Below are 26,369 nucleotides of genomic sequence, written 5' to 3' on the forward strand. Positions count from 1 at the left end.
TCCTAGTTGTGCTTTTATATTGTATTTTATACTATGTTTTTATACTGCTGTTTGTTTTATGTTCTGAATGGTTTTCATGGTTTTAATTTTTGTGAACCACCCAGAGAGCTTTGGGTATTGGGCAATATAGAAATGCAATAAATGAATAAATATGAGAAAAGGGTCACAGATTGATGTCTCATTTTCAAGTTCCCAGTGAGGTGCTTCACTACCACGTAAGGCCACCCGTTGCTGTATGTTAAGCAACGGAAGTGTGGAATTTCTGTCCTTCTCTTTCAGGCAAGTCCACCTGAGTCAGCACCATGCAAGCACATGGTTGCTGACTAGATAATCACCATTGCTACAGGCCACTGTGCAGTCAAACCACTCAAGCTGCCTTGAGTACAATTTTTTGTTGAAAGGCAAGGTACAAATCGACTAAATAAATAAATAAACTATAGATTTCAAAACAGACTTGCAACCTCTTTTCCATTAACTGGATTCCAAGATCATTACCAACATGAAAAACAAACAAACACAGGGATTATTTCTGCTCACCCTCTTGTTGGTCCTCCAACAGAAACCACCTGCAAAGGAAACGGCCCTCTCCCTCCTCGACCACGTCTACTTCCTGCCCAGTGGCCTACCACAGTGCCAGCTATTTCGAGCTTCCCTCCCTGAGAAGGAATAGGTTGGACACCTGAACAAAGATCAAAAAAATAAAGATGGTTCCTTGCAACAGCAATTAAAGAACGGACAAGATGGATATCAGTTTCCCCAGTAAAATAGCTCCCCCTCCTAAAGACTGGGTGTTCATGAAGTGTACGGATACTAAAAATTCTACATAGGCTTTGTGTCATGATTCACATGTGGTAGTTTTGTCAGCATCATAATTTAAGATAATCTGATACATACTAGGATTCCAACCTACACACCTGATCAGGATTAAGTCCCAGTGAAATCACTGGGACGAGAAGTAGAAGTGCAAGCTTAATCCGCAGTTAAGTCTAATTACCTCAGCAGGACAAAGCTCACAACTGGGTACTGGACTACAATCCAGCACATGGAAATATTTGTGCAATACAGATTTATGTTCTCAAATAAAGCCAGAGCAAGCTATTTCTAAAATATATGCCTTAGATCCAATGGTGCCTTAAGGCAGCAGAAGGGAACTTAATGCAAATTCTGGCAACTCTCCCATCCTGCTGAAGCCTCCTGTACTCAGGAGCAGTGTGTGTGTGTGTGTGTGTGTGTGTGTTGGTGCAGGCTAGCCATGAAAACTTTCACTGTATGAAGCGAGTTCTATTCTGGATCCAACTCAATTACTTTGCTTTGCTATTCTCATTTAAGGTAGGTAATACCCTTAAAAAACAAATTCAAGCAATTACACCAACCTGCTTTCAACTTGGCTGCTAGAACCCCACAAATCCAGAGTTACAGAAAAGTAGACTGGTTAACATTTAAAACATCATTAAAAAAAACCATACACCTGTCCTCATTACCTTTGTACCACAGAACACATCTTAACTTAAATATGATTGTCCACGTGTGACTATATTTTTTTATAAATTAATGCTACTGCAGATTGTAACAGCTATTCCTAATAATTTAACTAAGGAGCATTAGCTTGATATAGCTTTGTTAATCAATAACAATGAAAGGGTTAAAGATGGCTAGAAGCAATGTGGTTACAAATTAGGCCTCAGTGTTAACACTCTGATTTCTACAGCACTACTGAAGTCAAGGAAGTTCATTCTTCTCAATGCTCTGCCCATCAGCTCTAATAGTCCACCAGCTGCTTCATTAGGCTACTGAGAGCCAGAAGTGTTTGTTATTAGCTAAAGCTTTGATGTTAGAGAGCACATAGGAATTTGCTGGAAGTAATTAAAATGCAGGCATTTCCTGTTCCACTTTTTTGTTGTTGTTAATACAGAGACAAAATTAGGAAGCCCCTTTTTAAAGCAGTACCTGTTCCACTTTTAAAACATGGAACTCATACAGGACACATAAGAATGAAACAGCAGCAACATTAAAGAATTTTTGCTGTCAGTGGTATTTTTTCACCAATATTAATCACCATCTAGTTTCAAAACAAGCAAAGTATTAAGCACATTCACTATCTTTCAGAAATTGCGAATACAGATATTTTAAAAAGAACCTTTAAAGTTTTGTATTTTTTTCAGCAAATGAATTCTTCTTATTTTAGACGTAGACACAGGGCAACTGTAGGTTGTCACAAAGATCTGAGAGATGTTTAGCAGAATAATAGCAGTTGGTGAATAATGGAGACCACTATCTGGGGAGGGGTTGCAGAGGAATTGGCAATTGCAGACAGTTAAGGGAGGGAGAGAAAGGAAATTGGTCACTGGTGAGAAGCCTCAGACCTGAGGTGAGATGAAGGAGGCTGTTGCTGTAAGCTCTAAGAGAAGGGGTTGGGTATAATTACCGCCCTGAAACTTGCTAGTCCTGTTGCCGTCATTGCCAGAGAAGGCTCCGGAGTGTCCTCCCGCAGCAGCCACCCGGAAGGCTCGATAGGCGCCTGTTGCTACTGTTTCCCCATAAGGGCCTCCAAAGCCATAGACTCCTGCAAGACCCGGGGGTAAAAGAGAAAGGGGAGAATTGTGAGGGGAAATGGGACACATAGGAATTCCCCCGGAAAATAAGCAGTTGATCTCTGCACATGTGAGCACAGTTCCTCTCTAAAACATATCTGAGAATATGCTGCTTTCACAGCCCCAAAGGAACCAACATGGAAGTCCCACCACCCAGCCAGAAACAGACAAATGTGCAGGATTTGTGAACAGTTCATGAATTTACAGTTGTACAGCAATGTCTTCGGATCAAAGATGCAGTTTAGCCTGCATATACCCTATCCACTACAGGTAACCTTAATCTTAAAATCATGGCAGCCAAACCTCCACTAATGCAATCACATTTCACAAGCTTTGAACTGCAATAGATTTTACTGATTTATATGGCCTTCAAATTGTGTCATGAATATTTATTTATTTATTTATTACACTTATAAATCGCTCCCATAGCCAGGGCTCTCTGGGCGGTTTACAGAAATTCTAAAATTGAGGTAAAAACAAGTATACAAAATTTAAAACTCTAAAACACAGAACATACACACATAAAGCATTAAAAACCGATTAAAAACTAAACATGTGGGAATTAGATCTGCTATCATGAGATCTGCTGGGATGTGCAAATACTAAATACTAAATACTAAATACAAATACTAAACTAGCCTTCTCCAACTTGGCACACTCTAGATGTTTTGGGCTTGTATTTATTTATTACATTTTTATACTGCCCAATAGCCAAAGCTCTCTGGGCAGTTCACAAAAATTAAAACCATAAATTAAAACTACAGCTCCCATTATCCCATGCTGGCTGAGGATAATGGATGCATCTGGAGGGCACCAAGTTGGAGAAGGTTGTACTAGATGATCTTTTCAGGGTGTCAAATACACAGATACAGACACTTATTATATCAGGGATGACTATCGTTTGAAGAAACATGATACAAAATAAATAATGCCTGGATGATAGGCAAGCCCTTTTTCCTTCTAAAACAGAATTCGGGCAATCCGAATTTAAAAATCTGAGCATTTTAATTGAGCATAGTATTCTCTAATCTTCAATAACAATTTATTCCCATCTCTTTCTACAAACAGATGTCAAGTTATTTTTGTTTCGGCTGACCTGCTGAAAGAGCCTGATAAGATAAAATGCCTTCTGTTTTGATGAAGTCTTTCCAGTCAATGGCAATATTTTTGGTCATGTTTATGACTACATTTAGGGTTTAGTGCTAAATGCTATCCAAATTTGTACACACACCCTGTATTAGGCCCTATGCAAATAAGAATACAAATAGTCATAGGATGTATATTGGGTGAAATGCTACACACTGTAACAATGAAGCATACTTACCAGCAAAGCCTCTGCCCCTGCCCTGAGGTGGTGGAATTGGCCCAAAGTGCCGAGGGTACACAGAAGCTGGATAGAAAGGCATGGCAGGTGGTGGCGGGAAAGGGAGCGGATGGTTCTGCCTGGAGAAATTTAAGCCTTCAAGGATGCTCTGACGCATCTTCTCAACCTTGGCAGCTTGTTCGGCCTGCAATAAGAAGAACATGGCACCAACATATTTACACTGCAAACTACAAGTGAATTCATACACGGGTTGTTTCTCTTTTAAATGACAAAGCACTGGTCACCCACAGCTAGCTAGCTGGCCACAAATGTAAGTGTGGCTGACTGGAAAGAAATCAGAGCCTGTCTCCCTAAAACAAGAGCCTACTCTCCTTAATTTATTCCCTTAAAAAGAAGTGTTTAAAATAGATATTGTAAATGCTACATCTTCAGTTCATTGACTGTACTGGAGAATGCAAACACATTCACTTTTCCTAAGTGGGATCCACCAACTCCTTAAATCTATCAGAATAGTAGGTACAGAATTTTGTGTATTTGATAAAGGTCAGTTTTGATCCTATGGGACACTGGAGGAAGACAGGAGAACAACAGGTCCTACTGGAAGTGGGAGATACCACCTCTAAACTCCGGCTAAGTCTTTCTTTGGAATCTCCTGCCTCCTAGTTGGCAGAGAGAGAAAACAGTCTACGTCATATCACAGACATATCTACAGGTATATAAAGGCTCCACAAAACAAGATGCAATGACCCCTTCCTAATCCACCAAATATACAACTCTAGCAAACTATTTATTCATTAAAAATAATCATTAACGCCCTAAACTGAACACACACACACATACACAGTACTCAGCATTCAGTTGGGCTCTGGATCTTTTGTAGAATACAATCAATACAATTTGTGAGACATGGAGGGCACAATCCTATGGAGATCATCACCAGCTTCCAATTTGTAACTGACAGAGGTCACTCAAAACTTGTGAAGCTCCATGAGTCATATCTCACATCTGAAGAACAACATACCTGACCATCACAGAGGTCAATGAGGGGAACTTTCTCCCGGCTTGCTTTGATGAGCTTGGTCTGGAACAGCTTCCCATCAAAGTACATCCATGGACAACAATGCTCCCATGGAATGGGCTGCCCACATGCATCATTTGCAAACAATGCCATGTCAACACCACTCATAAACAATGCAGACAGCTGAATTCCTCGAGGATCTAGGTTTTCAATCTTGTAAAGACAGAAATAAAATTTGAGTTGACTAAATACCATACAAAGTTTCAAACTTCCAAGTTTCTTTTAAAACTAAACACATATGATTAAGAAACAGTTAGTTTAAGAACTGAATGGCTCCATCAGCCATTCAATCAGCCAACTCCATCAGCCATTCAATCAGCCATCCAATGGCTCCATCAGTCATGTGACCTTGCAAGCCACTTAAAAGTCTATTGAAATAAGAGTCTGTGGAGTTAAAGTTTAAGTTTCTCTACCTTAGACTCCCAATGGGCATATACTTCAATTCCATACAAATGCAAGTATATTTGATAAAAATATTTTTCAGAACTAGACCACTGCTGAAGAGCCACGGCAAGGGAGTGGGCTATTTGGATGCCTCTGCTTCCTTCCCTCTCCTTGGGAAGAGCTAAGGCTGGCATGCTCCCTCCTTCACCACAGGAGAAATGAATAGTTCTCACACTTATTTGGACACAAGATCTCTCCTGACTCTCTTTAAAAGAGAGCTTGCCACAGACATGGGGGATTCTCCACAGAAGTTGTGGGCTCTATGTGGTTGTTAACTTCTCCCTGTGGTGATGGAAGCTGGAGTGGAAGTTCCATGAGAGTCGAGGAGGACCAAGAATTAGGTTCAGATTAGGCTTCAAGTAAGGAAATACTTAAAATAAACCAAACCCATGAAGGGGGGCGGGGGAAGAGAAGAAAAAGCTTGATTAGTAATATGCACTATGGAAATCAGAGATGTGGATTACCCCAATTAACAGAATGGCAAACATGGGCCATAGAATTTAATAGAATTTAGACATATCAATTCTTTCTAGTATATTTAGAATTTAGACACATTAATAAACATAATGTATATTTTAAGGACTGATATTAAACGGGGAACTATGCCGGCTTTGTGATATTTGATTGCCCAGGAAAAGGAATCACAGTTCCTCAAGCAGGGGTGGGCAGAGTATTTTATTAGACCTCTGGAGATCTGCGAACCAGAGCCTGGTGCAAAAGACATTTAATAATTCCGAGCTCAGGAATTTCTTTTGAGTACCGGAACTGAATGGATCTCACAGTCCTTCAACACACAAAATTCATTCCTGATTACCCCAAGCTTTGTCAGTAGTATAATTTAGGGCAGCAACAATGGGGGGGGGGGAGAGAGAGGAAGAGAAATCCTTGCCAGTCTACTGCAAATCGCCCAGAGATCTATCTTCTGCCCACCCCTGACTTAATGTATTTACAGGGCTCTAAATTCCAATCTCACCATGTCCAATTAAAAGCATGAAGGTTGGAATCTTATGGTTCCAACAGTATAAAACCACCTTATATTATGGTTTTATACTGTTGTTTTATACTTTGAATGGTTTTAATTTTTGTGAACCGCCCAGAGAGCTCCGGCTATTGGGTGGTATAGAAATGTAATAAATAAATAAATAAATAAATAAATAAATCTTAGCTAAGAATCTGACGAGTTGCTAAGAGTTAATATTTATAGTAATGGATAGATGACCCATAGATCTGACTCAATATGAAGAAGGGCACTAGATCCTCATAGTCTCTGTGTTTAGGGAAAACAGCTTGTTCAAGACAGTGTTGTGGTATCTGAAAGAACTCTAATCATCCAAAAATACAGACTTGTATCCAAAGATCCCATGAGCAGAGTTCTACTTCTAGAAAGGGCACCTGGGGTCCACTAACATAAGGGGTTGAGGGAGATTTTGGTAGCATCCCATCCCTGTTGTGCCTCCCAAAAATCTGTTCTGAAGGGTCTGGGGACCCTCTGGTACAGCATAAAAGTTGGCATTTGAGGGAGCTATGGCAAGAAGAGGCATCAACAAATATTAAATCTCTCCACATTTCATCAATGGAAGCGTCTGCTGGATCGAAGGCCTTTCCATGAACAGCCCTTTCAGACACACATACAATATCAGCCTATGCCTTCAAGTTAGACACTGGTTAGGTCATAAATACTGGGCAGTTCAAGTTTTTCAAGTAGGCAGTGTGGGTGGATTGTGGAGCAGCAACTGTTCAATCAAAACTCAGTGTGAATTTGATTTGTCTATCCAGTAATCAAAATATATTGCCAAAAAACAAACTCATGTTGAAAATGCCAGAACTGCAATAGATACTGCAGCATTATAGCAATCAAGTGTTATACATTGTGAACAATGTGCCTGAAGTATTATAAAGTATGCAGTACTGTTGACTTAAATAATATTCTAGTTCCTATACAGTCAAACTTAGGCTGCTTTTCAGATAGAGAAGTCTAAGGAACACGGAAATGTTGTACATGCTTGAATTTTTCACGTTAAAATAAAAGGTAATATGGCAAATTCTGCCCTTTTACTCTTGATAAAGTTTATGTGTTAGTGTCATCCAGGTATGGTTCTTTTCCAAGTCACTCACCTGTAATTCTAAGCTCATACTGATTTAACTGGGGTAATTTACATTCAGAATACAAATATTGCCTTAATGGGTCTGGCCAATGATCAATTTAGCCCAGCATCCTGTCTTCAACGCTAGCCTATACCAGACGATAGAGCCATGGTGTGAGGTAGGCCTCCCTAAGGAAGTACAAGTTGTTAGCAGGGAAGCAGTGAGCAGCAGGAGTGAAAAGACAGAAAAGTTGAGCAGGGGAGGAAAGGGAAGATCTACAAAAAGGGAAAAGAGAAGCAAAAAATAAAAATGATCCTGTCAGAATTCTCATCAAAAAGCTCCAACTACTGAAAACCAAACCAAACCCCAAACACTTCCTGGTGAAGGTTTTGCATATATTATGCACTAAATTATTTTTCTATACTTAAATTATTTTGAGAAATTTTTATCTGACTTTCTACTTCCCCTGCACATATTTTATTATAATTTAGTAATTCTATATCATTACGATAGTATCTGGAACCTTTTTTGGGGGTACAGAAAGCCATATCAATTGTTTTCAAGGTGCAAACGCAAGCATACTCCTCAGAAGTTTCTCAGGGTTCCTTGGCTGGATGAACCAATTTAAATAATTTTAAAAAATGTAATTGATTTTAATCATGTTTTCAATTTATATTTCACATATTCCCCAAACAAAAAGCAAAGCACCAGCACCTCTGGAATCCCTATAATTATTCATTTTATTCTGGTTGTACTTTTAATTTTTAAGCTTTATGCTGTACCTTGTGGCTTTGATCTTTTGTGAGCCACCCAGAGAGTTTCGGCTATTGGATGGTATAGAAATGTAATAAATAAATAAATTAAACAGATCCTTTGTACTACCTAGGATCTATTTCAAAACCTTTGATCCTGGGGCCTAGATCTCATTTGTGCTACAGCATTTTATCTGGTTAGAGACAAAGAAATGAGGGCAAGTTGTGACATTAACGTATTTAACTTTCTATAAAACGTGCAAGGATTTTAAGCAAGACCAGTTAAGTAAGACATTTACTAGTGCACAGAACCTTCCTGAAACAAAAATTTATTATTTCTCTATGAGATGGGAAACAAATTTCCATGTAATTTCGTTGGTAGAGTCATAGGGCAGTATCCTAGTCAGCACGTGTTACCGTTAATTATGTTTCACTAATAAAAACTACTGGTGCTTTTGGCAGATAGAAAGCTGTCACATCAGCAAACATTAATACCGTTGTGTTAGAGGTGGCTTATGCTAGTACAACATAATTCATGCCAGCGCAAGCACTGAGTAAGATATTGCCCCTATTACTAATTTGAAACTCAATGCATTGCGTTTAGGAAAAAGGAGCACAAGGTCACCTAGGTTCACTCGGTGGAAAGATTTCAAAGAGATACAATACAGCACCTCCGGAGTCCTAGCTCTTGTGATAATAGCCAGTCCTCACGTCCAGCAGGAAGTCTTCAACAACATAATACATAACCTTGGCCACCTGAAATATTTTCCCTCGTGGTTCTCTTTTACTTAAAAAGCAATTCTAACTCAATGGCCTGGTTCAGAGAACACGCTAAACCATGCTGCTTAACCACAAAATGGTTAAGGGGATGCATTAACCTTAATGCATTCCCTTCACCATTTTGAGGTTAAGCAGCGTAGTTTAGCATGTTGTCTGAACCAGGCCATTGGGTTTGATACAGGGCTCTGAATTCAGTTTAAGACATTTGACATGTTTGCATGAAATTTTTATTTTAACTTGGTTCATTTTTTTTAAAGGACACTCACTATACTGTAGCTGAAATGCAAACACAATGAATAAAACAAATCCAATTTAAATAACAGTTATAATCCAGATGGACAGTCATCTGTCAGGGATGCTTTAAGGTGGATTCCTGCGTTGAGCAGGGGGTTGGACTTGATGGCCTTATGGGACCCTTCCAACTCTACTATCCTATGATTCATTAAAAAAAAAATTATCCACTCTGCTCCTTGATGACTATGGGCGGATTCACAAAGAACACTAAGCTGCCCCTGCAAATAAGCTACACACCGAGGGTTGTTATTGAATAACCCATGGAATTCCCTGCAGATGATCAGGTTTGCCATGGGTTGTTCTCCCCCTCAGCCAGATCCGGCATGTATCCCAGAGGACTGTGCAGCAAAACCCATCTTGTCTCCCCTCTCGCCAGCCTGATCGCTACCCCTTTTGGATCCCTGGCTTTTAAAAAATGTTTTTGCTGCCTTAAAAATCCATAATTAGAGGTCACATTTATTATTAATTATTATTATTATTTTGGATTTTTTTTTGCAGGTGTGCAAGTGTGAACTTAGGGCTGCCAGATATTTGGAGTCTTGCCTGGTTAATTTCCTTGTCTGTTTCAGCTTCAAAGGCAGCAGTGAAGAAAAACATACATAGAAACTGACAAGAGGAGGTTGCATATCAGCTAATTTGCACACAGTTGTGGAAGGCTGGAGGAGAAATAATACTAAGGGGAAAGAGGGACCTGGTCATGCAATTAAGAAGCACCAAAAATGGGGGGCGGGGGAAGCAAAGGAAGAAGTGCATCAAAGGGGGTGGGGTGACACAGGCTTTTCTTTTGCCACTCTTACCAAGCAGCTCTGTAGCGGATTGCCACAACTCTTGATAAAAATGGGCTCCTGGGTTTGGACAACATGACAACCCCATTGTGGGGGAAAATAACCCAACAACAAATCGTGGGTTCTTGCTGTAGCTTATTACTGAAAAATAAGCCACCCCACGGAAAGTGCTCCGACTTTGGATGACATGACAACCAACCATGGCTGGCTGCCCATGATGGATTGTCGTGTCATGCAAACCCAGTCTATAATGAGACAAGGTGCTTGAAAGACAGTTTGTCCATTATTACTGATTTTCTCCTGCAAAACACAGGTGGGCCATTGTTGGGTACATTGTAGCGTGCATTTATTTATTTATTTATTAAATTTCTATATCGCCTTTCTGGAATCAACCAAGTCACTTTAAAAAAAAATTGAGAGGGAAGAAATCATAAATAGCAAAGACATAGTAAAACATTGCATTTTCAGTTTGTTAAGGGAAGCACATAAAGATAACACATAAGCCTTTGAGGCAGACTCCAGAATGCTCTACTACATAGATCCTGTGTTGAGCATGCAGGGGTTCCTAAACAAAAAGAAGAAATGAAACAACAACAAAAACAGCAAAGAAAAGAGTTCCCCAAAGACTGAAGTTTGAAAGCCATTGATGCGAAACATAAAGCAAATGCAATGCCAAACAAAGAAAAAAGAAGAAAAGATTTATTTTGAAACTAGACACTGATATCATGATCGACAAGTCATAGCTGACCTGGAGTTTAATCAAACTTTTCATGCCTATGTATTTTTTTATTGAACAACACACGTACATCAATCAGGTTAAGAGTATCGACAAAGAAAAGGAGGACTGTCTAACAACCACTTGAATGAGTATGGATTAAATGCCCCAGAGAAGCCCAAGTTAAAAGTCACCTTTAGTTCCTGTAGTTGGTCAGGTTCATAGAGTTTTGGAGATAAAGCTTGAGCCAGGAAGGCATCTAGTTCCTGGCGACGGAGTATCCGAACCCCAGGCCATTGCACCATATACCTACAAAAGCAGAGGATCTTAAGATATTGTTTGAAAAGCTTAAGAATGAGTACTTATGATTTCTGTGTACAGCCAATTCAAGCAGGATAAACATGGAATGACACCTGTAGCCGCCCCCCGTGTTCCAGAACATAACCCAACCCTCTGGAGCAGATTTTGGGTGTGTGCGGAGGGCTGCAGAAGGGAGAGGAAGACCATGTCAGGTCCATTCCACCCGCGGATGGTCAGGCTTGAATACAAACATTATCACAAGGTATTATTTTCATGTGAGATTAAACTAATCTACATCGCATGGACTGCATTGATTTGGCTCAAGTCAAACTTAGGAGACCTTGGTTTGGATCTTAAGGTTCTCTTTCACTCATGCGGGTGATAGGGGTGGGGAGAGTTCTCCTGATTCCCTGTCCATCTGCACACACACCCGTGGGACATATCCCAGACTAATTCATAATAGTCTCCCAACCTTTAGGGACAATTTTTAGGGGGTTGTAGGGGAAGAGGCGAGACAGGAAAAGTCCAGTTCCATGAACAGAATTCTGTTTCATTCAGGGGAGGAAACTTAGCATTTAAACAGTATCACTAGACCTACAGTATCATTTCCTTTTACCCCCTTCTGCCTTCTATGGCATCACTAAAAGCAGGCAAGAGTTGTTAAGCTGTTTGTTTTTTGCATTCTCCACATAATTATGTGCCTGTTTAGCTGTGTATATTTATTGTTTTATATTGTATCATTTTATCTGTACGCCGCCCTAAGATCCTAGTGATATAGGGCATGGTACAAATGTTTTAAATAAATAAATAAATAAAATAATATAGTACTACACACTTTTATACCTTTCTTCATGGGTTAAGTTTAATATTCCCTGCCTCTTATGAAAAAAGTGAAAAAGAGAAGGAATATCCTTATCGATTAGAGTACAGAAATATTTAGGACTTGTGCTGCAAAAACCAGAATGCAGGCAATGAAAAGTTGGAAGTCATGATACAAATAACTCTTATTTCAAAATCATGAATTGTACTGAGGTTAAAAAGGCAGGCACATGTTACCAAGCTGAAGTTTTATCTTACACTAAAGCCAGTCAAGATACTTACCTTAATACACAACAGAGCACCATAAGGTGAGTGGGCACATTTGCAGGGTTTAGCATTGCTGGTGTGTCTGACCTCATACAGGCCAAGAACGCCCTCATTCGTCGATTCTTGTCCTCTACTGCTTTCCCCAGCCACAGTTTCTTCAAATTGGGACAGGTCCATTCCCTAAATGCAAGAGCTTCTACCAACTCAGGAGTCTGGGGAGACTTCCCTTTGTAAGCAGCCCATTCCTTTATTATCACTGGTGAGACTGCAGAATAAAAAAAAGGAAACTAAATACTTTCAGCTTCATGTACTAATACTATAACAAACAAGAAATTTACCAAGAATGAATTCTAGCCAGTATATTAAATTTTCACTTACACATTTTAGATTTAAACACCTACACTTTACAGATCAACTTCGCAAGGCTGAATATGGACTGCTTGTAACATGCCACATCATTAACTAGTAGTTAATTAACACTGCCTGGACTATATCCAAACAGACGTACATTCCACTGATGCAGTAAAATACAATACTCTTAAGATAGGGATTTTGATTTTTGTTATAACTTAGACTACTTTTGTTGACTATGTGTTATTTTATTGAAACAATTGTTTGTTTGTAGATGAGCTGTGTTACCTTGCAAGGAAGCTAAAATTATTTAATGAAGTAGTGGAAGGAGACAAAGCCAATCTGGACCGCTCATCTGAACTTGGGGGTTGCTATAGGGTCATGCTAGAGAGAAACCCTAGTCAGGTTCAGATGATCATATCTCTTCTTATTAAAAAGCGATATAAACTAGCCTTGTGCTTATTTCTTTCTTCCCTTTGCAGTGTACTTGAATGGAATATAAGAGCCTCGTGTGGCGCAGAGAAGTAAAGCAGCAGTTTCTGCAGCTGAAACTCTCCCCACAGCCTGAGTTCGATCCCAGCGGAAGCTGGTTTCAGGCAGCCGGCTCGGGTCGACTCAGCCTTCCATCCTCCCAAGGTTGGCAAAATGAGTACCCAGTTAGCTGGGGGAAAGGTAATCACGGCCGGGGAAGGCAACAGCAAACCACCCCGCTATAAGGCCTGCCAAGAAAACATCAGCGAAAGCTGGCATCCCTCCAAGAGTCAGTAATGACTCAGTGCTTGCACGAGAGGTTCCTTTCCTTCCTTTCCTGAATGGAGTATGGAAGATTGCAATTAACCCACAGTTTCAGGAGGCCTTGTGCAGGACATGTTTCCAGTGAAATATGTCTAATGAGTTAAGTTGTAAATACTAGGTGTAGCCCAATATCTTCATGCCCAACTACACTGAATGTGATACCAGAAATAGTTACAAATTGCACTGCAATTCCTAAGTCATTGAGCTCTAACTTCGATTTATTGCTTAAAGTTTTCTAGCAGTTACAGAAGAATAATATTTGCAAAGGGGGAAAGCTAAAGTTTAGTGCTATTCTATCAATGTTATTGTTGATTTGTTTGTGTATACATTTTGGATAGAAACCTATTTACCACAGAATACAAAGTAGCAGAATAGTTAGTTCAACCCTCCAACATGTTCCTTTTAAATGTTACTCTGAAATAAACAGAAAGTTGGTTTCATGGGCTGATACAATTGTACTTTTAATAACTACTTCCAGCAAAGTAAAGTTGTCTTTCAGCTACAATAAATTTAGGTGCATCGGAGGAAGAATAAAAAAAATCAGCTAGAATCTAGAAGTGGGATTTCTTCTATATTATCAGCATCTTGCTTCAAAACCTTGGTCAAAAACTGGTGAAAAAATCATCCACTGACTAGAGGCATCTGTTAAAAAAGTGATGAAGTATGAGTAACTAATTTCAGAAGCACATTAGGTACTTTAATACATGAAAATATATTTGTTGAGAAGACTGGAGGGAAAAGTGTGAGTTTTTTAAACAAAGGAAGATAGATATTTTAAAACATTTTAAATCCCATTGAACAGCCTAACACAAATACAATTTATTAAAATTAGGACTATTATGGTGCGATGTTACGCATGTTTAAACAGAAAAGGTCCTACAACTCTTAGCATGTCCCAGCCTGCCAAAGCTGGCTTGGGAATGCTAGGAGTTGTAGGATTTTTTTTTCTAAACATGCATAGCATTGTGCCCTTAGTGATTTTTTTGGTAGCCACAGCTCGTACTAACTTCAATGTACAGAAGGACCTCTTTTGCTTTATAAATTTTGCTTCAATAAAAGCCTGTTGATCAAACAAAAACAGTTGATCTTTTTACAGATGCAAAATGAACAACATGTTCAACAAGATCAGAGATATGATATGATGTGCTTACGTATTCAACTAAAATCTACATAAATTTGCCTAATAATTTATGACACCACACAGGAAATTATGGAAAGGACTTGATTTTAAAAAAGAAGCTACAGTCGAGAGTCTCAGAATTTTACAAGGACCTGCAGACTGCAAAGACATTGGCTGCCTGTCACTTTTGAAAAATATCTTATGTTAACCATCCACATAATAGTTCTCTCATTTTAACAAATGGCTACTCTTTGGATTAAAAAAATTAGGAGATTGTTAACAATTCTAACTGACTGCCCCTCCTGGAGAGAGAACAATAAGGTTCCAGGACAGCCCTGACTTTTGTGCTAGCGTAATATGCATGCTGCCCAATCACGACCGCTTGGATCCTCCTGCAGACAGGAGCAACTAAACAAACCACAGTCTGTCTGTTCATGATTTTTCATTGACTCTGTTTAAACGACACACTAAGCCACAGTGGTTAAGCATTTTTGAACCATGTCTTAGCAAACCATTCCTAATCATGTTGGCTACATAACCACTGTTTAAACATGCTCACTAACTATTTGTTGCAAAAGGGTTAGTGGCCTAACCATGGCTTAGCGTGTTGTCTGAACAGGCCCTCATGTGGAAATCAGGAACTCTGGCTTGTTTCTCTCTAAATAAGCCAACAGCAAACCATACCTTATGATTCTGGCTTATCTGGAGAGAGAACAGAGCCATGGATTAATTTTGGATGTAAGCACAAAAGCCAGGGTTCTGGTTTGGTTCTGGGAATAATTCAAAGTGCTTGTTTTTAAATCCTAAGAAAATTTAGGACCTGGGTATTTGAAGGCCTGTCTTCCCTCCTAATAATCTGCCCAGTCCCAAAGATCTGATATGACTACAAATATTTACCTGAAGTTGGCTGAGTTTTGTTGTTGTATTGCTGATGTTTTAGCAAGCTTAATTATAGTTTGATATGATATCTGAGGCAAAGAAACCATGGTTTGTGATCAGCCGGAAAATCATTCTCAGAAAGTGTTTGAAATGAGTTTGCAATGCTACCTGTGGGTATGGTGTAACGTATGAATTGATGAAGCAGAGTTATTGCTTCACCTCCAGAAATGCCAACACTACAGCAGTGGAAAATGGAAGCATTCAAGCATCTGTACGGAAGTCAAACTGTATTTTGTTCTAAACCATGATTGGTGTAAAATATATTTTGGTGTGATGTCTGAGATGAGCTAGCAATAACAATAAAAGACAAATACATACATTCTGGAGGAAGTCTGTTCTTTCTAAAAGCAAGCCTCTCTGTTTTTTTCCTGCTTTCTGCCAAACTGAACAGGACTCCGTAAACATACTGACGAACTGGCCTATAAAGAAGAGCAGCAGGAGGCAGGTCTTTGTTTGCTTCATCTTCAATAGAAACTGCAATTTTAATTTCACCCTGTACATAAACAAAATTATTAACACATTTTGTATTAAAAAAATAATCGAAAAACCTAATTGATTTACAAGGTGCTCAAGACAACATCTCCTTTTTATCTGAACAACTTTCCTGTGAGGTAGGTTAAACCGAGTGACTGACCAAAAGCCACCAATGAGCTTCATAGCTGTATAGGGATCTGAACCTAGATCTCCCGGGTCCTACTCCAGCAATCTAGCCACTACCCCACACTGGCTCTTAATGTCTAGGGCCAGAGTCTTCATGGATTAAACAACATCCCTCCTCCAGCAAAGCATTGCTCTGTTAACCTCCAATCAAGTTTACCTGACTTCTTCTATTTTAACATTTATTTTTGAAAATAAGCCAGATTGATATGAAATTAAAAGCAAGAAAGTTGCCCTCTAATGAAATAATTGAAGGAATTCCAACTCTTAACTTAAATGACAATTAGGAATGCGAGAGCACAGTGCTGCTGAACACAGGGATAAGGATCTTGAGAAGTGATACAGAGCAAAAGAGAAGAGGATGAGAAGACAGAGGGCTCATCTACACCAAGCAGGACATTCCACTATGAAAGCGGTATATAAAAGGCAGGAGCCACACTGCTGCTTTATAGTGGGATTGAAGTGCACTGACAACTGTTGGGGCCCATTGAGACATACTATATACCGCTTTCATACTGCTATATGCTGCTTGGTGTGGCTCCTGCCTTTTATATACTGCTTTCATAGTGGAATATCCTGCTTGGTGTAGATGAGCCCTAAAACAGCCATTAGGGAAACTGAAGGGGGATGGGTTTGGAAGGGAATTTTCCTGGCTGAGAAACAAGAAAGTGTGTGTGGGGGGAGGTGGGGAATCCCATCCCAAATAAAAAAGCATCTTGTACAAAGCAGCCCTTTTAATGTATTTTTAAAGCACCATAAGTGATGGCAAAATGGGGAAAGAGTAAGTTATTGAAGAATAAATATAAAGGATAAACATTCTTAGCCATTTAGTGACTCTGTTAACTCAGATATACAATTTGGACACCAGTTAGGAACAGTTTATGCATTCAGTGTATGTGAAGCCCTTTAAAAAAATTCCATGCAAATGTCATTGAATTCATAGTTGCCCATGTTTATTTTATTTATTTATTTCATGTCGATAACACCCAACTGCTGAAGTTCTCTGAGAAGTTCACAATGATTAAAACCATAAAAAGCAACATAAGATACAATACAAAAGTTTAAAAGAGCTCCCTCCCTCCTGCTACCAACTGTCTCTGGAGAGGCCACCAGTGAGGGAGGAAGCAGCAGCCAGGCACCTCTCCACCGTGCCTGGGTCCAGCTCCAGCTGAGAGCCCCCTCCCTCCTGCTACCAACTGTCTCTGCAGAGGCCACCAGTGAGGGAGGAAGCAGCAGCCAGGCACCTCTCCACCGTGCCTGGGTCCAGCTCCAGATGAGAGCCCCCTCCCTCCTGCTACCAACTGTAACTGCAGAGGCCACCAGAGAGGGAGGAAGCAGCAGCCAGGCACCTCTCCACCGTGCCTGGGCCCAGCTCCAGCTGAGAGCCCCCTCCCTCCTGCTACCAACTGTAACTGCAGAGGCCACCAGAGAGGGAGGAAGCAGCAGCCAGGCACCTCTCCACCGTGCCTGGGCCCAGCTCCAGCTGAGAGCCCCCTCCCTCCTGCTACCAACTGTAACTGCTGAACTTTCCAACTAAGATTGTAGTGCCTGAGTTTGCTTTCCTTCCCCCCTCCTCCTCCTCCCTCCCAATCCCCTTTCCTTTTGTGTCATGTCTTTTAGATTGTAAGCCTGTGGGCAGGGACTGTCAAGAAATACTTTTGTAAGCCGCCGTGAGAGCCTTTTTTGGCTGAATGGCGGCATAAAAATCCTTAAATAAATAAAAATAAAATAAAATAAAAGCTTAAGACCACAGCATAAAATACAACTAAAATAAAAAATCAAACCTAGCTGCAATGCAGATTTAAAATACAGTAGCATATTTAAACCAGAACCTGCTGTTCAAGGCCTTAGCTAGACTTATTGCGCGACGGAGGAGTGAAGATCTCGCGATGTTTTTATTGCGAGATCCACCCTGTTTATACGTGGTGCATGACGACCTCAGAGGAAGAGGCGTTGCGTCTGCCATTTTGTTTTTTAAAGGGAAAGATGCGCACGAGTGCTTGTGCACAAGTGGTAAGGTTTGTTTTTTAAAAACTTATTTTCCCCACTCCCCCCATTCCCCCCCCCTTTATGGGTGCAGTGCTCCTGAGGAGCTCTGTGCCCCATGCATGGCTCACGGCTCCTCACGAGTAACCATGAGAAGCCGGAACAAACTGCGATGCCCGGCCACAAATTCCTCTGTCTCAGGCTCAGCCCGAGAACATGAAGAAATAAGGCCTAAAGGGTAGGGCGAGATCCCGGGGCAAGGGAGGGATCATCCATCCCTGATCCCAGGATCCCCTGTGCGTTATGTGGACGCACAGTGACGATCCCAGGAATCGCCCCGGGATTTCGCCCCGTATAGCTATGGCCTAAGACTAAAATGCATCAGAAAATAAAAATGTCCTCACCTGGCAACACTATGTAGGCACTAGGCAAGCCTCTCTGGGTAGCTCATTCCACAACCAGGGGAAAAAGCAGAAAAGGTCCTCTTCTTAGTAGCCACCCACCTCACTTCCTTTGGCGGGGGCTCCCAGAGAAGGATCACTGAGGAATGTATAAACTAGAAGTACATATGTACCCAGCTACACATGATTACAGAAGTTTCCATATCTCTGGATATGACTGCTGTGATGGGGGAAGAAATCACTTCACTCACATCTAGCCAGGTATGTATGTACTTCAGGTTCACATACCACCTCTTCCACACAATTAAAGACATATTGTACTTGCACAAACGAGCCTTTAAAGAGACATACTGAGATCCTGGTCTTCAAATTGTGGAGGCCAGGATTCACTGGGTAACTAGAGAATGCTGGGACACTGGAATAGACCACTGTTTCTCAACAGCATCAGTGGCTAGTCATCTCCCTCCACTGTCACTGACCTTGAGTGAAAATTCTGCAAGCAGCAGCTGGTGGAAGGAGCTGTTCAGTCCTTTGGGTCGACCCCAAAGAAGGGCAACAGGAATATGAAATGACTAACACATTCCTACTAAATGTCTTTAACATCCATTAAATCAATAGCCTTGGATGCAGCAACAGGAGACACAGGAGGAAGCCCCCATATTCATCCCAATACTAGGGAAATACGGCCAGCATGTAACGAGCATGCAAAGGAAATAAATCACGGCAGCTTATTTCCCTCGCTGCAATCGTGTGAACTGGGCCATTGTTAGAAACACTACATTAAAACCAATCCTTGTGAACCAAAGACTACCAGGCTGATATTCTTCACTTTACACACACCATGGGTCCAGCTACATACCAATTCCTAAATCTGAACACCTTACCTTGGTTAGAACATGAAAGATGTAGGGGTACATTAACCCCTTTTTGTGTCTGTGTTCTGCCACTCTTAATACTTCAGGTGCTACAGGAGGTAATGGAGGAGTGGTAATATCCATGTGGTTCCTAGTGGGCATTGACAACAGACATGGGATTTGTGGACTACTGCTTTGGTTCCCTTTAACTTCAGCTGCCTGGTTTCCTGAAGAAACAGTAGAGGGACCTTCTGCCTGTAATATACAAGAAAGTCATCTCTGAAAGGGGAACTTTCTCTCTCTCTCAAAGTTAAAAGTATACAAGTAAATGTCAGGCACCTATGAGTTTTGGAGAGCAAGTTTTTTCTATATTTTCAACTGAAATAAACACCACACTACATCCACACACTTTTCATTACTTTTAGCACTCAAAAGGTTATTTAAAATTTACTTTACAATAGTGAAGAAGGATATGAAGTCTCCTTGGAGAAGGTTTGGAAAAATGTAGTTTCCCAGTGGGGAATTGGAAGGCAGGGAGTGTGTGTTGGGGTGTGTGTGTGTGTGTGCATGCATGTGTGTGTGTGTGTGGGTGTGTGTGGGTGTGAGAGAGAGAGAGAGAGAGAGAGAGAGAGAGAGAGAGAGAGAGAGAGAGAGAGAGAGAGGCTTGTTTTAGTTTTTTGGCACTGGCCTCACTTTCTGGGAACCTTTCAGTTCTAGGACATCCCAGCACGTTTCATGGTTTGATGTGATATTTTTTATGTTTTTACTGTACATTGCTTTGGGTGCTTGTTAAGTAGAAGGTATGGTTTCTAAATCTAGGATTGGAACCAGAACTGTTTTTCCAACAGTAGAAGGATACCGCTTACTGAACAGAGTAGATTTGGAAGGCATATGCAGGTAGGATGCAGGAGTAGGAGAAGATGGGGACGTCCCATTCTGCAAGGGGTCTCCTTCCACTGGATCCAACCCACAGTCAATCAATAAATGAGCATGCACAAGACTGCAGCCTTAATGTAACTGAACTACTGGTAATTCTGTGTACAATGGTTTATCACCATCATCTTATACAGCACCTAAAACATTCTAAACATTATATTGATAAGATAAGATTAAGAGATATTTGATTGTGGCCTGCAGGACCACAATCAAATATACATCAAATAAAGTGCCTACAAAAGAAAGGAAGAATGGGGCAGTGAAGGAGTTGGCTGATGGATGGGGTAGTCTGTCTCCGCTTTGCCATGATGTTCTTGCTGGGAAGCAGGAGCACAGCGTCCCACTGGCCTGGCGCCTCCTGCCCAGTGACAGAGGCACGGCCTCCTTTTAGTTCTGCAGTCCCAGGGCAACAGGCAGTTGGAGTCTTTTGTTAAGAACAGAGGAAGGAAGTTCCCTGCAGTTGTTCCTTCTCTAGCCTATGGACGGAGCCAGGCTGGTCCCCTGCTTGCCATTATATCGTCCTTGGGACCAGGGAATGCAGGTTTCCAGTCGCCCTTGTTCTCCTGGCCAGTGACCAAGCGGTGATTTGCTTATTTTTTAAAGTCACTGATGCCATGATGCATTCAAAGCCTCATTCACACAGACCAGAGTGCTAAAGACAACACTACCTTTGTTTGGTCTCCTGGATCCCCACGTGCTTGATTTTCTGACTGGGTTCCTGTTTTTTCCCAGCTCAATTTGTTCCCACCAACATGACTGAGGAAAGAACACCACACAATTTTTATTGTCAGGGTTATAACTTCCCCTTAAGCCCTTTACACTACAGAACATCCCGTTCATCAGGATCCCCTGACCCTTGGAAGAGGTTTTCCAGGGAGCTGAAACAGTCCCTTTCTGCCCACCCCATCTACACAAGCTTTCCCTCTGGATCAATGAATTCAAAACTACCCCCCAAATCCTGCTAATCTCCCCTTACTTACTTCACAGCACCCCCATTGCCTTCATCATTGTCGGAGGAAGATGATGTAGAAGAGGCAGGAAAATAGGTTGCATCCACATGATTGGGGCTCCCACTCTGAGCTGGGTTTATTGGAGAGGAACGCTCATATAATGGTGTATGTTTTCCTTCATGAGGAATGTTGCTGTAGTTGTTCTGCTCAGAAAGACTTTTTCCACCCGTGTCCAAGGTGATGGCTGGTTCCGAGAGGCTATAGGGGTATGGACCATGACCTTGGGCATTACCTTGACTAGACATATGCTGGGCCTAAAGAAAGAGTATATTACAAATTACACAGTGTTTTCCTAAATCTGTGCAACCTGGTCATAGCCATACGCATAACACATGCTTCTAATGAACAGCAGAAGAACTGGAGGTGGGCGGGAGGGAGGCAGGCAGAAGAAAGCAGAGTATACTTGCCACATGTTTTGCTTGCAGAGGGGACTGTGGAATGTTAAGCATCTGAGGCGAGACATACGGTGGCACCATACCTGGCATTCCAAATTGATTTGGTCTGGCTGTTATTAGAAAATAGAAATGATTTTTAAAAAAATTATATTGGTAAACGTGCCTTGTACATAGCCTGGCCAAACATGTCTTTTAGGTGACTCCTCAATATGAAAAAGCAAATCATATGTTAGGCTTTCGTTTTAAAAACTTTGACCCCATTTCCTATAGTACAGTTTATTTGTTCTTGTTCTATTTCAACTTTCAATGCCTGCGTCAGTTTTGTTTCATTTTCCCCTCTCTCAGGAGACACATTCTTCGCTTCCTCCTTGTCTGCCCATTTATTTTTCATTCCAATATCTCCCTACTCTGTTTGTATCACCCCCACCATTTTAACCTCCATTTTTTACTTTCTCTTTCTCGGTAGAACAGAAAATGCAGTAACCAGATTCTAATTCATGATTCTAATTCTGAAGCTATGTTTGCTTTTAGCACCCCCAGTTTCATAAGAAGTACGTAACAACAGAAGTGGGAACATGAAAGCTTGGAAGTCTATGCTTACTTTAACCAGAGCACTATCTTAGCAATAAACAATAAACAATTCAGAGAGAGGGCCTTTTCAGTGGTGGCCACCCAATTATGGAATGATCTCCCCGATGAGGCTCGCCTGGCGCCAACATTGTTATCTTTTCGGTGCCAGGTCAAGACTTTCCTCTTCTCCCAGGCATTTAACAGCATTTAACAACATATGTTGAGTTTGTTTGTTTTTAACGAACCCCAGAACTGTTGTTTTTAAATGCATATTGTTGTTTTTACGCTTTTGATGGTTTTAATTTTTTTATAGTTTTTAATGTTCACTGTTCTTAACTTTTGTAAACTGCCCAGAGAGCTTTGGTTATGGGGCGGTATATAAATGTAATGTAAATGTAACTCCTCTTTGTGACTGGTACATTTTCTTTTGCTGGTCAGAAAGGAAGACTTAAAATGAAAAGGAAGAGTCACAAACATGAAGATTGTCTCTTGTTATATAATGCAGCCAAGATCAAACAATACCTTTACAGCGATTGATATCTCTGCTTTCAATTAGCCCAATGAAGACTGGCTAATTAGGATTTATTCAGGAAAGAGAAAACAGATTCCTCTTACCCTTCAACTTGACAAATAAGAGAGGTCAACCGCATGCTACAAATCAAATCTGTGCCTTTGACAAGGTAGTTACTCTCAGAATAAGCAGACTATTGTCAAGTAAGAAGGCAAGTTTCTCAGTACTTTGGGCTGGATCCAGATTTAGTCATACTTCAAGTTAGACCCATTGAAATGAATGGAGGTTAAGTTGGTCATAGCTTCCTTAAGTCCCATTGCAAACTGGTTACATCACTTCGGGGATCTCACTTTTATTCAGATGGTGCTTTGACCTAGTTTCAAGCATTATTATTATTTTTAAAAAAACTCTTCCTAATGCAACAAATATTACCTTTAATGAAAGTTCAAGTTTTAAATGTATATGTATAGTTTTATGTGTAGACTGGAACATTTATCATAACTATCACAACAGTCTTCAATCTGGTTGCATACAGTAATAGGAAGGATTTGTTTGGGGTAACCTAGAAACGTGTAAAGTTAATTGGGTGTTCTTTGGCACCTAATTTTGAAAGTGAAGTTCGCCCCATCACTTTGCTACAGGAAACCTTTTATGTCCAGATGCCAATATACTCAGTTTCCCACACTTACAATCCCCACACAGGAATCCTGTTTCCAACCAGGTGCACTCTACCATGTTTGGAGCCTACATACCAGCCTGCAAACATGTCTGCATCAGGCATTCTCAGATACATAATGAACAAGAGAAGAGATCAAACACCATGAGACCATGTAGGGAAGGTCCAAAAGAGTCAGTAAGTAAGCATCCGTTGCAACTGTCTAGAACATCACTATTGGAAATAAGTGGAACACTACAGAATGTTCGCACAAATATTTATTATTTTATTTGTTATTCAAATTTATATGCCTCTTTCAACACAGTTATAAATGCAGTGAACATACAATGTCATTATATCTAATAGGTGCCACAGCTGTGGCATATGATCCAGGTGGTATGAGAGCCAGTGTGGTGTAGGTGGCTAGAGTGCTGGACTGGGAGTCAGGAGACCTAATCTCCATTCGGCCATGGAAGCCCACTGGGTGACTTTGGGCCAGTTACAGACTCTCAGCCCAACCTACCTCACAGGGTTAAAGTTAAACGGATAAAATGGAGAAGAGGATTATGTACACCACCTTGGGTTCCTTGGAGGAAAAAAGGTGAGATATAAATGTAATAAATAAATAAAATAAATAAATAATATCAAAATTGGTATGAATTAATAGAACCAATGTGGTACTGTTTCCCTATCATCTTCTACTTCTTTCCATCCCATGATACAAGTCATCAACCAACTTTAACCAAAGCCTCAGGATCACACTTAAGTCAAAGTAAACTACAGAACTTACCTAGGTAGTGTGGTGGATGAAATGGCATAGGTTTATTAGTTGCTGAATAATATGCAACTGCTCTCTTAAATCGTTTAACCTTGTCATCTGTTCTAGACTGAAAGAAATTTTAAAATCTTTATTAAAATTAAACAACTATAGGCAGTCCTAACAGTATTATCATACATCTGTATCGACCATTACGCGAATCTGTAATTGCACCTAAACATCCTGAAACGATCTTATACATTATCTAGGGCCTGACCACTTGGGTAAAACTTTTTTTTTAGATAGAATGGTGATAGAAACACACATGTGCATCTGCACACAAACATACCCACCCACACAGAAACACACACAATATTCATATATTTACTATTTATTAGTACCACAACATGGTTTCAACCACAAGCAAAGATCCACACATTTTGTTCTTTTACCTGTGAATGTTGAAAAACATCTTTAGCTATGGCATCCAAATCAGAGGTGTCCTGAATATTGCGAACATAGTCAGCTACAGCTTTGATCACTACATCACAGGGTGGTAAAACTAACTGGTGTGCTCGTACCTAGAAATACAAACACATGTTAAAATCCCCCATGTCACAGCAGCTCCCCAAGGCAGCTCAATTTTGTAGCAAGTAACTGGCTTGAATTAAATTCTCCTGTAAAATATGCTAACAAGCAATTCTATTAAACACAAGCAGAATTTAACAACTTGTGTATTTGGGAGATTAACCTATTTCTAGAGATACTATGGTTAAGTATCTCAATAATAACAATAACAATAACAACAACAATAATAATAATACAAAAATACTCTAAATATGGATGGGTACTGTTTTTCTGATTCAGAATATGAGACGCCTACCCTGTATGCATGCAGCAGTTACTTTAGTAATTAAGTGGCAGCCACTGAAACATTTCCATTAGGGATATGTGAGCATAATCAAGTGGAAGCCAGGCTTTTAAACTTGATGGCAACAAGTAGGAAGAAGAAACAGCTGAACGTATCATGAAAGAGAAACATGGGAGGACTAATTTGGAAGTTTGCAATGAGAATAAAAATCAATGATATTTAAAAAAATGATAACCCTTTACAAATAATTTAAAATGAAACCTGAATACAAAGCAGTATGTTAAAGTCTACTTATTGCTTAAACATGTTAAAGGCTGTTTTAAAAAATAAAAGCAAGAATCTTGGGGGGAAATACCTAACTTCTGAGGTTAAGAAAACGATACAATAAGTCATATAATGTATTTATTATTGTGGCTTGCCTTGTAGATCCGGGATTTAACAAGTCACCTCGGGTGCTAGAATTCAAGTCATGCCATCCAGCACTTTACCAGGCATTCCCTGAGCCCACATAAGTGATCTTATACTGTTTAATACCCTCGAACTACCTGAACTTTGCAATATTTTCATTTTCAAAATTATGAATATTAATAACTTTCCTAACTAAGCAGAATGAATATTTTCTTTTCATCTCATGCAAATGCTGTTTTGCCTACTACCTGTCAGCCTTGCTTATGGAAAGTTCTGAACATTTACAATTTGATACTTGGCTTGTATGTTAGGAAGTAAGTCTCACTTTGTTAAACAAGGCTTGCTTGAGAATAACTGTGCGTAGGATTCTAGCTACAGAGAAGTGAGCTTGCTTAGTATCCTAGAATGCATACACAGGAGATCCAATTCTGTAGTTTATGCGTGCTACATGGTCCAAGATTCTGGATTATACTCCTAGACTGTACAAAGACTATTTATTTGCAAATTAATGTATAAGAATTATAGCAACCAGATAGTATGCCTGCTTGTCCAAGAAATAATTTCACAATGGGAAATTTGATTTGAATCAACCAAACCTGGTCCTTTGGTGTTAAAGTAAATTTAATACTCTGAATATTATCACTTTTAGAGAGCCAGTAGAAAATTTCAGGCAATTCTGACATTTAATTAGTATGTTTTAAAGTCAACCAAATGCCTTGACCAAGTACCAAATTTCATTCTTGTTTTTAATAATTTACTAATAAATGCCCAGAGCCAGCCTAATGGCAAATTACTTCAAACATTTACCAGTAATGGATGGAAATGAAGATGAAATTTGGTCAATGACAGAATTTAGTTGGCCTTAACATCCCCCAGTAAATTTCATGTTTTCTCTCACTTCCTCCTGGCCTCCAAGATA

At 40.2% G+C, this 26,369-nt stretch overlaps 1 protein-coding gene across 1 annotated transcript in view; it reads right to left on the reverse strand.

Moving 5' to 3' along the window:
• The window catches only part of FAM120A (family with sequence similarity 120 member A), a 68,841-nt gene that overhangs the window by 11,999 nt on the left and 30,473 nt on the right, over positions 1-26,369 (reverse strand). The window contains exons 4-16 of the mRNA XM_063121258.1: positions 24,624-24,752; positions 24,205-24,301; positions 21,691-21,788; positions 21,254-21,537; positions 20,942-21,029; positions 19,368-19,592; positions 15,758-15,932; positions 12,250-12,499; positions 11,043-11,157; positions 4,937-5,146; positions 3,916-4,099; positions 2,426-2,563; positions 538-679 (exon numbers count right to left, since the gene is read on the reverse strand). Coding sequence (XP_062977328.1) covers positions 538-679; positions 2,426-2,563; positions 3,916-4,099; positions 4,937-5,146; positions 11,043-11,157; positions 12,250-12,499; positions 15,758-15,932; positions 19,368-19,592; positions 20,942-21,029; positions 21,254-21,537; positions 21,691-21,788; positions 24,205-24,301; positions 24,624-24,752 — 2,135 coding nt within the window. The remainder of the gene's footprint in view (positions 1-537; positions 680-2,425; positions 2,564-3,915; positions 4,100-4,936; positions 5,147-11,042; positions 11,158-12,249; positions 12,500-15,757; positions 15,933-19,367; positions 19,593-20,941; positions 21,030-21,253; positions 21,538-21,690; positions 21,789-24,204; positions 24,302-24,623; positions 24,753-26,369) is intronic.

The sequence above is a fragment of the Elgaria multicarinata genome, chromosome 3, assembly GCF_023053635.1.
Source record: "Elgaria multicarinata webbii isolate HBS135686 ecotype San Diego chromosome 3, rElgMul1.1.pri, whole genome shotgun sequence".
Lineage (NCBI taxonomy): Eukaryota > Metazoa > Chordata > Lepidosauria > Squamata > Anguidae > Elgaria > Elgaria multicarinata.